The 13267-nt window shown below is 37.5% G+C and overlaps 2 protein-coding genes across 7 annotated transcripts; both read left to right on the forward strand.

The window, feature by feature from the left end:
• Positions 1–109: 109 nt before the first annotated feature.
• Positions 110–9210, forward strand: LOC122409972 (uncharacterized). 5 transcript variants are annotated; one of them, XM_043417900.1, is made up of 8 exons: positions 110–428; positions 4150–4362; positions 4870–5064; positions 5158–6169; positions 6863–7345; positions 7651–8649; positions 8736–8790; positions 9023–9210. In XM_043417900.1, exons 2-8 carry the CDS (start codon positions 4183–4185, stop codon positions 9033–9035), a joined length of 2937 nt encoding a protein of 978 aa, XP_043273835.1. In that variant the 5' UTR covers positions 110–428; positions 4150–4182; the 3' UTR covers positions 9036–9210. The 5 variants fall into 5 exon arrangements, with proteins under 5 accessions (XP_043273835.1, XP_043273838.1, XP_043273839.1 ...); XM_043417903.1 differs by having other exon boundaries at positions 6872–7345; XM_043417902.1 differs by lacking the exon at positions 110–428 and adding an exon at positions 544–1273.
• On the forward strand, positions 9055–11987 carry Argl (Argininosuccinate lyase). Of its 2 annotated transcripts, XM_043417907.1 has the most exons (10): positions 9055–9408; positions 9608–9724; positions 9821–9907; positions 10016–10099; positions 10212–10447; positions 10520–10713; positions 10848–11047; positions 11134–11358; positions 11438–11544; positions 11635–11987. In XM_043417907.1, exons 1-10 carry the CDS (start codon positions 9403–9405, stop codon positions 11771–11773), a joined length of 1395 nt encoding a protein of 464 aa, XP_043273842.1. In that variant the 5' UTR covers positions 9055–9402; the 3' UTR covers positions 11774–11987. The 2 variants fall into 2 exon arrangements, with proteins under 2 accessions (XP_043273842.1, XP_043273843.1); XM_043417908.1 differs by having other exon boundaries at positions 9344–9724; positions 9841–9907.
• Positions 11988–13267: the final 1280 nt, after the last annotated feature.

Consider the following 13267-nt stretch of genomic DNA (forward strand, 5'->3'; position numbering starts at 1 on the left):
AAGGGAGGTCGCGGTGCGCGACTCCGCGATGTTCTCTCTCTTTCCTTCTTCTGCTTTCTTCCGTTCTTTGGCAAGTAAACTATCGGACGACAGCAGTCGGGCAGTCAAGCGTCCGCGCTCACGGTGTACGGTTATGAGAGGATTTTTCTCTCGTCTCGATTATCGAGGGCATTTCAAATCTCGTGTTTTAGTTTATTCAATAAAAAATCGTGAATTATCTTTCGACCGGTCTTTATTTAAGTTTTTATTTCAAATCATTTGCCATAAAGCTCATATATTCTATGTTGAAATACTGTGATATACTTGTCGCGTGTTTCCCGTGTATACCTATTGTTCCGAACGTTGAAACTCGGGATTGTTTTTTATTGTTGATGTTTTGTTCGTCATTACCGGAAAAAAGCTCATCCACACCATAATAAAGAAATAAAGTGAGTCACACGTTGTACCTGAATATCCATGGGTATTTTATTTGTGCTTGTGAATATTACTGTGTTGCTTCGTGCCTATGGGTATTGTAGCAATAATACACTCCGAGAGACCGGTTTGTTTCCGCTTTGTCTCCTCCGAACCGTGCTATTCGCGAATTTCGTCCACTGACCCTCCAACAGTCTCGGTCATACATCGGAAGAGGGCGCAAGGGGGCGGCCAGAAAAACGCTGCCAGTACATAATTTTTCTTAAAAAATGTGTCTTTTGTCTCGGATATCGCGTTGTGGAAAAGATCTCATGAATGTACGCCGCAATTACAAATATTTATCGATTCGACGAAATAACAATACAAATTATGAAAACAAAAACAGATCAAAAGTTCGGGTTTATCTAACGAATGGATTTTTTTTCGTCGAAAATTTTAACCTTTGATTAAAAAAAACAATCATCTCTCCAAATAAGAATGTTCAGTTGAAATGAGCGATTTAGCGGTCATTTATAAACGAATTCAAACTGCAGCGATTTGAATCGTTCGATTTTTCGAAAACAGACGAACTCGATTTATTTCGTTGAAAAATTAACCAGGCCACCATATACAAGGTTTGAATAAAAGTAATTAAGCACTGTGTAGGAGTCGATTTCGGCATTGAGTGTATAGTAATAGATCGTACGAGATCAGACGAAACGTTCGAATCTTATGTATATCTTGAAGCATAATGGTCCTTTTTGGCCGAGGGCGACAGTGCCCTCGAAATCTTCGAATATAACCGGCTTCATGCTTGAATACATAGAGAAAGACAGAGAGCTCGTTTTACGTGGACTTGGGCCTTTTCTTTCTTTTATGAGTACGTATACATATACATCTTTGATATACAGTAATATACCTCAAGAATTATTGGCAGGAGGGCAGAGACTGGCTTTGGCCTCTTTTACAACCGATAACCAATGTGAAACTTGAGAATTCAAGATCCGCTTCACGATCCTCTGCCACGAACTTTTCGTTTATTCGGTTCAGTGAATTTCGTCGTGTAAGACTCGGACCGTTCCCAGAATGCTCAGTTCCAGTGTTTTTTTTTATTTATTCCCAAAAGCAATCATCATCTCGGCGGATATTTGAAGTTCCCATTTTGTCACGAGGTATCGAAGCTAATTTTATCCGTTAAATATACAACTGTCATTTTTAATGAGCCTCGAAAATCTTTTCATTTTTTTCTAACTGCATGAATGCATATTTTTTTGGGGACCAAAGGTGCAGTCATGACGTGATTTCTTGTCAGTTACTACAGTGGCGTACGATAGCATTACTGTTTAGATGCTGGTCCACTCATTGAAATCACCTTTTATGGATAAGTCACCGGGCCGTCTCTCTCTCTCTCGCGCTTTCTCTCTCTCGCTCTCTTCCTTTTTTTACCACATCGACGACGTAGCGGCAATTCGTCAGCATCGTATTTCCTCACCGTGGATCGATCGACGGTGCTTATTGCAGGAAATGCTCGACCCTCGAGTCGCAGTTTTTTCGTCGTAAAGTCGCGTTTAATCGTCCAAAATTGTCGAATAAAAAGCCACCGAAAGGAGCGATCGTTGCTCAATAGTGAAAGAAAGGAAATAATCATTTTTTTTTGTTTTCTGCCATTAACCTACACTTTCGTAACCATGCACAGTTCGTGACCAATAAAAGTAACTTGAAACTCAAAAATTATCCGAAAACAATTGTATACAAAACTATTGAGTAATAAATAATATACGATCGACCCCTGGCAATTCAGCTATTCACTGAAATTCCTAACCCACAAAATTCACTCAAATTTTTCTTCAACTGATTTTTCCGAAACAAAAAAAACGTTGCTCAATTCGTAGAAGCTCTTTATTACAAACGAGGATGTACTCGCAGGTATATCGTGGGCTGAATATCGCGGGGGCGAGAATCGTCCTTGAGCCCCACCGAACGGTTACAAACAGACAGGAGAAGAGTACCATTTTTTAAAACAATTTCAACCTTTGTCAGATTAGAAAACTCCACTGCATCGTGATGCTAATTAAAAACATAATCTTTCCTCATAACAAACGAATTCCCATGTTTCCTTATATATTTTTCAATATCCCAGCTGTATCTGCAGACGTGGGTCGCGTTGAGAGCGTTTAACCGTGACGGAGAGAGAGAAAAAAACTCTTCCACTCGAGTCGAAGCGTTGTTTTCGTTTCCATCTGTATTTCCCATTGCGACGAACAAGCGCGGGCGTTCACGCTCTTCGAAGACGTTTTTCTCTCTCTCCCTCTCGCTCTTCCCCAATCTCTTTCCGTCCCTTTTCTACTTTTTTCCCGCCACACCGTTTTTTTTTCACAATCTGTAACGTTGAATTTCATAATCGTTAACGTTTCTTACGCGTGGCCGGGCCCCTCTCAAATGACAATGAGCCTACGTTCAACCTAAATTAATCGAAAGTCCATACTCGCGCGTATTACATATGCATCGAAAGAGATATATGCCCGCGTGGGCATTATTAATATATCCGATAGTGCCATTCTCAACACGTACCGTGTTTAATGTCATTCGACACAACGCACACACTACATTTATGTTGTCTATACATGACTCATTGTTGTACGCACACTTTTTTTATGCCTTTATTACGGCGTGTTCAGTGCGTTCAGGAATTATCAGGGCTTAAAGGTTTTCTCGAAAAACCTCCAAAAACCACGATTTTTTGAAAATTACAACGCTCGACAGGGAAGAGATGAAGATCTAAAAATTGGTGTATTACTCCTTTCATGGGGCACTATTTTTATTTTAAAAATGAAGAAAATTACGACGCTGAAGTTTCCAACGTTGAAGTCCAACGAAATGAATGAAAATAAAATGATTTATCCATCAGTTTTTTATTTCACGAATCATAATTGTGTAGATTGAAAAAACTACAAAGTACAAATTCGACTGGAAATAAATTGGAGAATTACTGGAATTATTGGACAGTTTTTTAGATCATTTCGTTGGACTCCAACGTTGGAAACTTCAGCATCGTAGAAAATTAAAAATGTTCGGGGTCGGGGCGTAGGTGGAATGCCTTAACAGGCATTCCTCGTAGTCTCGAGATGAAATAAAAAGCGTCAACATCCGGATTAGAACGAGTATTCTTCCGTTTTAATATTCGTTGGCTCCGAAAAGGGCCGTAGAGAAAGAAATGAGAATAGTTTTATTACGAAATAAGTACGACTTTGTGTTATATTTTATTGAAACTTTCAATTTTTATTGAAATACTGTAGAAAAATTGTTTCGATGGTATAACGAAGCTCAAATCGTCTGGACAAAGTTCGAGTCCGTTGAGCAATTTTATAAATACAGTTGAGATCGTGAAATTCCCAGTTCTCGTAACTGTAAGTACGGAATTTCGTAGCTGCTAGTTACGTTTTTTTTTTTATTGTTCGCAATCGGAGTACAACTCGGCTGTATGTCAAATTTTCGTAGTTGGAAATTTTCGAGTCATTTTTATTGGTTATGAGATTTTTTCAGCAACAAACCTCATCTAATCGATCCTACGGCGAGTGAAGATTTTTCGAAATTTTTCACTCTCCGCGAACGCAGCGCAGTTTTTAATTTGAATTTCATTTTTTTTATAGCGTTTCGTTCCTTCGCCTCGCGAAATGGAAATTTTCATCCCCGATATTAAAAACTTCACTGTGATTCACAACTTTAGTGTCACTTTTCGTGTTTGTTTTTTTACAGTGAGCGAGCGCAACGACTCATAACGTGGGAAGAATGGAAGTTGTGCTGTCACCCGGTAGATTTGGCGACGAGACGCCGGGAGTGCCATTTCAGAAAGAAGAGATTCGAGAATGGTCACACGTCGATCGTCTCACTGGCATGCTCGAACGTGCACGAGTCGAGACTGGAAGATGGCAAACTTCCAATCAGGGAGCTGCTAAATCTTATGGCAAAGTATTTCCCCTTAAGCGTTTCTATTGTCATTATTATTGACGTTTACGAGGAATGAAAATAACGAAAAATTAAATTTAATAGAAAGTTTTAGTGTTCGAAATCGTGAGAGAAGCGAATAATCGATTAATTTACATTTTTCGAAGGTCTTATTCGCAGTGGGAAAAAAAAGTAAACACCTCTGTGAAACAAGCATTGGAAAGTTCCGCGAAACGTCATTAACGCGCACGCTATTCCGAATTCTAAAATTTTACAATCGCGTTTGTTTACGCTCGAGTGCGAACCGTGTTTGTTCGTTTTTTTTTGCGCGCCGTTTTCCTTCAATCTTTTCCGCGCTATCTCGATCCCGATGCTCGAAATCTCATCACGAGATACGGTACACTCGCAATATAAGCTTCTTATAATTGAGAAAAGAGAAATAATGATGAAAATTGGTAATAAAAAATCGCTCAAAGCGAAGAAAAAAAAGTGAAATGAAAATAACGATTTTCACTACGCTCTCTGCTCAAGGTTATAGACTCGAGGGAGAGAAACTCCGCGGATGGGAGCATCGTTCAGAGAGCACGCAGACAAGTGGAAATATTTCAGAGTCAGGGACGCGGCCGATCGGTACAAGTTGTACGCGCCTCACAATGGTCATCCTCAAGAGTCACCGACTCAACATCGGTTGTCGGTAATTCCTCGTTACTTCCGCTTTTCAATAAGGTTCGTTCGATAAATAATCGATTGTTAATTTATCTTTTGAATGCGATCGATTGCTTTGACTTTCATAATATTTCGTGTCATTCTGTCTTGCAGGAAGAAAAGGAGGAAGAAAAAGAAGGAAAATTAGTGGATACAGCGAGAATAGAGACGGCGAAGAAGAAGAAAAGTTTGTTGCACGAAGACACGATCAGCGAACGTTTGAGCGCCTTGCTCGGTACGTTTTCCTATCCGGTATCGTCGACGGTCCCATTACGACGGATCGACTCTAAATACTCGAGTCGCGCCGCGATTCTGACAAGTCCAAAGAGAAGCAATTCCAACGAGGATCTGGCGATATTGTCGCGCGTAAAAATAAACGAGAAAGAAAAAATGCCATTCGGAATGGAAAATTCTTCGACCAGCGAAGATCGAACGAGGATTAAATATTCTGCGGTGAAGCTTGATCGTGATGAATTTGAAAAAATTCGTAAAGCCACGGATTCGAAACGGGAGGGAGAGAAACGAATTTCGATGGGCTTCAACAACGAGGAATTAACGAGCAGACCCACAAAATCCGCTATTCAACTGCCTCCGTCCAGTAAATCCAATACTACGGTTGTGAATTTAATGGGCGACTCGCGAAGGATAAATAATCCAGAAATTCTCGATGGTAAACACTCCAACGTCAATTGGATCCCGACGAGTTCAACAAATTCAAGAGAGACACGAGAGAGTGATTCGGAAAACGGTAACGCGTCGCGAAATGGAAAACCTGAGGAGTCCAGAGGTTTTTCTGCCTCTCAAAAAGCACCGAAACGCGTAGGCTTTTCCAAAACGGAAATACACTTCGTCGCAGACTCGGGCAAGGTCAATATCGTCGAAACCGACGAAAAACCTCCGCCAACTAATAAATTTCGTCGTAGAAGACGTCTCACGGGTTTTGTCGCGAACAAAACCGTGCCCGACATTCATGTCATTCCGTACGAACCCAAAATAAACTCGCCAACAACCCTTCGATCAATTACTGGCCCTTGTGATCCCGAGGATAATCCGAAAAACGAACTCCAGCGTGGCCACACTACTACTGTCAAACTTGGCAGCGAAATTTCGAATAATCAGGAGAGAGGTAATTCCGTCGATTATTGCTTTAGTATACTCTTCAATAAACACTTAGCAGAAGTTCGTTTTGCCATAATTCATATATTTTACAATTAACTTTTCAGGAAAAGAATACTTTCGTACATTCGTTCGTCAATTTTCCTGCGATAACTTGATTTTGTAGATTTTTCCCGCATGACAGTTATTCTCTCACCTTTTCGTCCAGTAGAACATAAAAACATGACTGCAACTAATGCAAGTCTTTTGTAAGCTTGATTGGGAATATTTTTAAGTATTTTTTTTCGTAGCATTGAAACGTTGTTTTAGAACTAATCAATGGATAACGAAAATCAAAGCACGAGTAGTTGAAAACCTCGCTAAGTATCAGTATTATTGTTATTGTTATCATTATGTTTTACTGTGCGTTTGATTAAGCTGGCTTTTAACACTTTTGGTTGAATATTATCCTTTCTAAAAGCTCTGCAACTCCAAAAAATATTTGGCTGCCCTGGAAGTAGCGTTACTCAGAAATAAACGAATGACTCGAACCTTCGATGACGAAGAAACTTTGTTTTGCTGCATGGGTAGTGTATTTCTTTCGAAATTTAGTAATAACCGTTCTGCAGCTGTACTAAAGTAGGCCTCCATGAGCTTTTCATTCCCTCTCGACTGGGTCAGTCGGAATATCTTCTGATACTGAAAAGCTTAAAAAACAACCCAGATTTTCCAGGACTTCAAGAAGCTACGAGCCAGGGAATTCTTCTACGGCTTGAAAATCGCATTTACGATCGTCTCGAAGCTTGCACTTCAAAAATTCTCGATGACTCGGATTTCTGCAAAAATGTACACCACGAAAACGCTGGCAAAACGGAAATTCAAGCAAGTGCCCTCAAATCTACTCGTCTCATTATGAACTTGACGAAAAATCCGAAATCGTCGAGGATCATTCCTGACGCGGAGATTTGGGATAATCACGAGAAGGAAGATGATTTTGGGGATGATGCAAAGAGAATAAACCCAGCAAGTTCCTCGAGCCGTTGCATCGACTGGCAGAACGAAAACGAGTCTAAATCCATCGTCCTGGATACACAGGAGATAAAAATGCCTTTAGACCATCAAAATGTCAACTCTTGTGAATTCACAACGATTCCTCTATCTACGGAAATCAAAAATACTCACGAGAAAATCGAATCCATTAGAATAGGTAGACCATAATTTTGTTTACATTACTTTTCGTCTGATTCTACTATTCTTCGAGGGTTCGCAGTCTCCGAAGTTTCGAGTTTTTATTTATTTCGAGGAGTACGATTTGCAGCGCATAGAATCATAACAGGGAGACAACGTTAGATAACAATCGATAATGTTAGGATTGAAATAATTTTTGAATACAACATTGTAATATTCCGAACTTTGAAAATGATTTAACGTTGATTTCTCGTTTTATGTGATTTGAAATTGTATTCCCTTTTTGTGCACAATAATGAGGAAATGTTTTGTTTTCTTTTTTAGACAACGGCAACAATGATAAAAATGAGCAATTGGAATGTGATAAAAAATCAACCACCGCGATACTCGCAAAAAAGGATTTCCCGTCTCAGGATTATGACGTGGTGTGTAGGGATGCTGAAAATAATCAAGTCGTACTTAAAATGGTGACGACTCACGAGCCAACAATCGCTCGCGTTGAAAACGATCATTTTTCTAAAAGAATTAAAAAACCAACGATCAAAAAGAAATCTACGAAAACTGAGGTGCCAGCAAAGAAAAAGTTGCAAAAAGAGCATACTTATGTGAATATTTTTACTGGATCAAGAAATGTACCGATTTACGAAAATTTTAGAATAGCGGAACCTCGAAAATCGGATAAAGTCACGAATCCCATTAAAAAAGCTGATAAATTGTCTTCGGAAAAAAATTCACGAATACCAGACCCGAAGGGTCAACTTCCACTGGCAAATAATGCTCCAGTACTGAGAGAACTAGAAACTCCAAATTTAGAAAAAACAAAGAGCAGCGTTGATGAAAAATTGGAAATTGCAGAAACTCCCGCAGTTTTGAAGATTGTCGATAAAAAAATAAGCGACAAAATCAAGGAGAGCAAATTAACTTTGGGCAATAAAAAATTAGCCCAATCATCTTTGAACTCGGGTGCAAGTTCGAAATCACGAATAAGCAAAGTATCGAAAAACTTGACGGAAAAAGGAAATCCCAAAAGTCCAATTGCTGCCTCGTCGAACGAGAGAGATTTGAGACTCGTGAATGAAACTTCGAGTCACGATATAAAAACGCATCCCTCGAATTTAAGCTCGAGAGATGTTTCATCGACGAGGGTCATGAGAAACAATGAAATTCGAAAAAAACCCATGGAGGTTGTTTATCAAACAGCTGTATATAATATGAAAAATGAAAAATTGTCGAAACCTCAGAAAGGCAAAGAATCCAAGGGACCAAGATATCTCAATGAACTAATTTGTGGTGCTAAAACTAAGCGGGATTCCAAAACAAAAAGTAAGCATTTTTCTCTCAATAAATACTTACCTTTGAGTTAATTAAAAAAACAAATATAACAACGAAAAAATAACATTGTTTTTCAGCCTCGAACACAATTCAACATTCTGCTCATAATAAAGGTGCTTCGCAAACTGTCAGGTGAGCTCTTTCTATTAGACACATTTGACCCACATCAATGGGATACGAAAAGAACCAGAATAAAAACACTACGAATAGTCACAAATATGATTTTTGTTTCAAAAAGTTGAATTTGATGGTCCTGGTAGAAAATTTCAAAACTGGAACATGATTTGTTAAAGATGACAAATACCCTGAAAAAATGTTGCCACACGTACTTGAAATAATGTTACCGAAACGTTCTTCTTTACAGACACTGGAAATAGAGAAACGGTTCTGCAGCAGCTGCAACTTTCCTTAAAAAATGTTCCGTCCTCCCAACATGGAATTATAGTCCTCGAAAAGAAACCAGCATTAGAAAACAATATCAAAGTGCTAGAAAAATGGAAGAATTTTTTAAAAAAGCAAAAATAAAAAAACAATAAATTCTAGATTTATTCATTTCGTGGTTATACGAATGTACGTAGAAAATGTCTTATCAAATTCTCGATAGCATGATCTTCGGGCAATCAAGTCAAAAGGTTATAATTACGATAGAGTTGCCAACTTTTTTTACATCTGTAGGCTTTACGAGCATATTCATTAGTTTCTGGTCCATTCATTGGCGTACATTCAACAGCTTGAACAGTAAAAATGAGTGTGAGTAAAAGCCCTACAATGACAAAAATTTCTCGATATTCAGAAAAATAATTCAAGTCATGAGTCCATAAGAAAATCATTATTTCGAATTTGTCCGGAATCATCATGTTTACAACTGTTGGTAGTGCTTATTATAGAAGTTAAAAGTATACTCGAAAATAAATTTATGGTTATTTGAATAAACTATTTCGCTCGAAAGTCATCAGCTGGAGAAAAGTTATGGGGCGGTCGTTTCAAGGAAAATATCGACGAACAGATGGAAAAACTTAACTCATCGATTAGTGTAGACAAACGAATGTACGCTGAAGATATACAGGTGCGTTGAAAAATGGTGAAAAAACAAAAAAATCCTGATGTTCAAATTTTCATATTTTAATTGATTTATTTACATGATGGTAATTCCATTCATAAGGGAAGTATTGCTTATGCTAGAGCTCTGATGCGGGTGAATTTGTTGTCAAATGACGAAGGAGCTGCTATAATTGATGGACTGCAAAAGGTAAAAAAAAATTATATCAATAGAAAATACGGAGAAACTATTAGATTTTAATGTAGATTCAATGTCTTAAGAGTAGAAAAAATATTTATCAACATTTTGATCATTCAGATTCGGATCGAATGGGAAGAAGGACATTTTGTCTTGTGCTCTACTGATGAGGATATTCACACCGCAATCGAGAGAAGACTGACAGTACGCTGAATTTAGATGAAAATTAAAGAATCAACCTGTTTCTTTAAATGGGATTTACAGAAATGACGATAATTTGATACGATTATTAGACTTTTAGATTTTTTTTGTGTAGGAAATTATAGGTATAGCAATTGCTGGTAAACTGCACACAGGAAGAAGCCGAAACGATCAGACGATAACGGACACTAAATTATGGATTCGAAAAGCCATGGACGAAGTTGCCAAAGTGTTGATATCGTTTATCAAATTCTTCGTGGCGAGAGCTGATGAAGAGAAAATGATCATTATGCCAGGTTATACGCACCTGCAAAGAGCCCAACCGATTCGTTGGAGTCATTGGTTGCTCAGGTAAAAAAAGATTATTATTTTGATAGTAGACAGAAAATTGAGTATTCAATGAATTGACCAATCACTTCAAAGCCATGCTTGGAATATGAAAAACGACTACACGAGGCTCGTCCAAATTCGTGAAAGAGTCAACGTCATGCCACTCGGCAGTGGAGCTTTGGCTGGAAACCCCTTCGGAATAGATCGTTTTGAACTTGCCAAAGAACTGGGATTTTCTGAAATTACAAATAACAGTGTTCAAGCTGTGGGAGATCGAGATTTTGTTGGTAAATTTCTTTTCCTCTTCGAAACAAAACGAGCGTGGAAAATCAATTTTTACATCTTATGCCATTTAGTTGTCAATTATGCAAGAAGATCGAAACGTTGAGATGAACGATATTTTCAACCTTTTGTATTCCAGTCGAATATTTATTCTGGCTCTCATTGACGTCGATCCATTTGAGTCGTCTGGCAGAAGATCTCGTAATATACAGTTCTCAGGAATTCAATTTCGTTAAATTCTCAGATGGCTTCTCAACAGGGAGTAGTTTGATGCCACAAAAACGTAATCCAGATTGTGTTGAGCTCATCAGAGGAAAAACTGGCACCCTTATGGGCAAAGTTTGCATTAGAAATACATTGTTGTTTTATTTTTTCAAACTTCATTAAGAGATTGATTATTAAAAATCAAATTCATGAATTATCAGTTCGTGGGTTTTATGGCGACCCTCAAAGGGCTTTCATCCTCTTACAACAAGGATTTGCAAGAAGACAAGGAAGTCCTTTTCACGAGCCACGACACGCTGTTCGCAATGCTAAAAGTGTTGAAAGGAGCTATGCAAAGTTTATCAATTGACAAAGCAAAATGTCAGGCTGCTCTAGAAAATTACATGTTGGCGACTGACATCGCTTATTACCTCGTTCGTAAAGGGGTAAGCGGACAAACATCGTTCTCGAAAAAAGAGGAACCAAATGGTTTTCCAAAGCGAGTATAAAATTTGGAATTTGTAGATTTCTTTCCGGGAGGCTCACCACGTTGCAGGCAAAGTAGTAGCACATGCCGAATCTAAGAAACTTCAACTGCAAGAAATAACATTAAGCGAATTGATATCGATAAGGTGAATCGTCGATTTTCGTAACTCCACCTTAAAATATTGAGAAAATATAAAAAATCATTTTTTGGAACAATCAATTTGTCTTTTGGACAGCCAAATGTTTTGCGAAGATGTCACAGAAATTTGGGATTTTGAAAAGAGTGTCGAGCAGTACAGTGTTATCGGTGGCACGAGTTTATCATCGATCGAAAACCAGATCCACCAACTTCGCCAATGGTCCCGACAGTTGTGAAGCAAATATATAATGGAAGTTCCAAAAATATTTTTCCCCTTGAATTTTACGATCGACCAATTTTCTCTTTGTCAACGTACGACGGAGCTATATTTTCTTCAAGAAGGCCAATGATATGTAAAAATACATATATTATTATCTATATACAATACTTTTTATAATAGTTATAATATGATAGGTGCAGCAACCAAGATATACATATATATTATACATATAGTCATATTTTCTTATTTTCTCTCTCCTCTCTATCTCTCCCAGCATATCTCGTATTTATTAATTTTTCCATTTTCATCATTTAATCGTTTAATTTTTTCGTTAACCGGACAAACTCGTGAAAAAATTAGATCGTTAACGATTAGTTCAACAAAAAATAGAGAAATAAAATGATAATCAGTAACACGATTAGTTTCTAGGGAAAAGAAGAGAGGGAAAGAGGTGAAGAAAATTTATCTGCAATTCTTCTAACAAATTTTTTCTAGCAATATTTCTTAATGCGATCAATATTTTTTGCTGTGTTCATCAAATCTCTTTCCCTCTCTTTATCTCGCTGAAAAAAGTTTGAACCGCGAACAATGTTTAAAAATATTGTGGATCTTTCATTTCCCCGCGAATCATTCAAATTGTGAGAATTATTTGACATAAATTAGATTTTTTCTTGTTCATATATTCTAAAAGAGGATTAAAAAATCGTGTCGGATCTTGTGAAATTTTTTTTTTTATGCCATTTCCTACCGATAAACACGGCGGATAATCAATCGACGAGACTCGGCACGCTTTTTTTTTTTTAATCGTATCGTTTATACATATACCAATATGTACTGCAATCTTCAAGGCACTCCAGATTTTTTTTTTCTTTAGTTTTTTCTCTTTTGTTATATTACATCTATATTTTACAATGGTGATGTCCAAGTTGGTGCAATCACGGCGATAATGAATAACGTTTTTGCTTTAGCTTGAAATTCGAAATAATTCATTGTTCTACACTGAGGACAAAAAACATACAATTTACGAAGTTCTGGAGCTCAGATTAATAGTAAAGTTTCGCTTCTCTTCGTTTTCGAATTCGTAATTTCTTATTTCCTTTGTAAATTCACTTTACATTCTTGTTCCCTCGCTTTTTCTCAATCTCATTCTGGGCTTTGCAAATGAGTTTTGGAAACACGCACATTTTTGTTTATGACTAATTGAAAACGAAACATTTTTTAAATTCAAAGTTGGATAAAAAAAATTTGAAGCACCAAACGGTCTCATTGATTAAAAAAATTGACATTCGGATTAAGAAATATCATTCCATGTTTTCTTATAGCGGAGTTTCACCTCTTCACTCAAAGTCGAATATTTATTTCTCGCTCAAAGTATTTCAAGTTCGCAAAAAAAGAATCCAAAAAGAGATATAGAAAAAGTAAGAGAATTCGTTTAAAATTATGATGAACAGTTGCGTTGAGGAGATATTGCACATACAATGAAAACGCAGAAAATTTGCTATCCCTCGTG

The sequence above is a fragment of the Venturia canescens genome, chromosome 4 (genome assembly GCF_019457755.1).
Source record: "Venturia canescens isolate UGA chromosome 4, ASM1945775v1, whole genome shotgun sequence".
NCBI lineage: Eukaryota > Metazoa > Arthropoda > Insecta > Hymenoptera > Ichneumonidae > Venturia > Venturia canescens.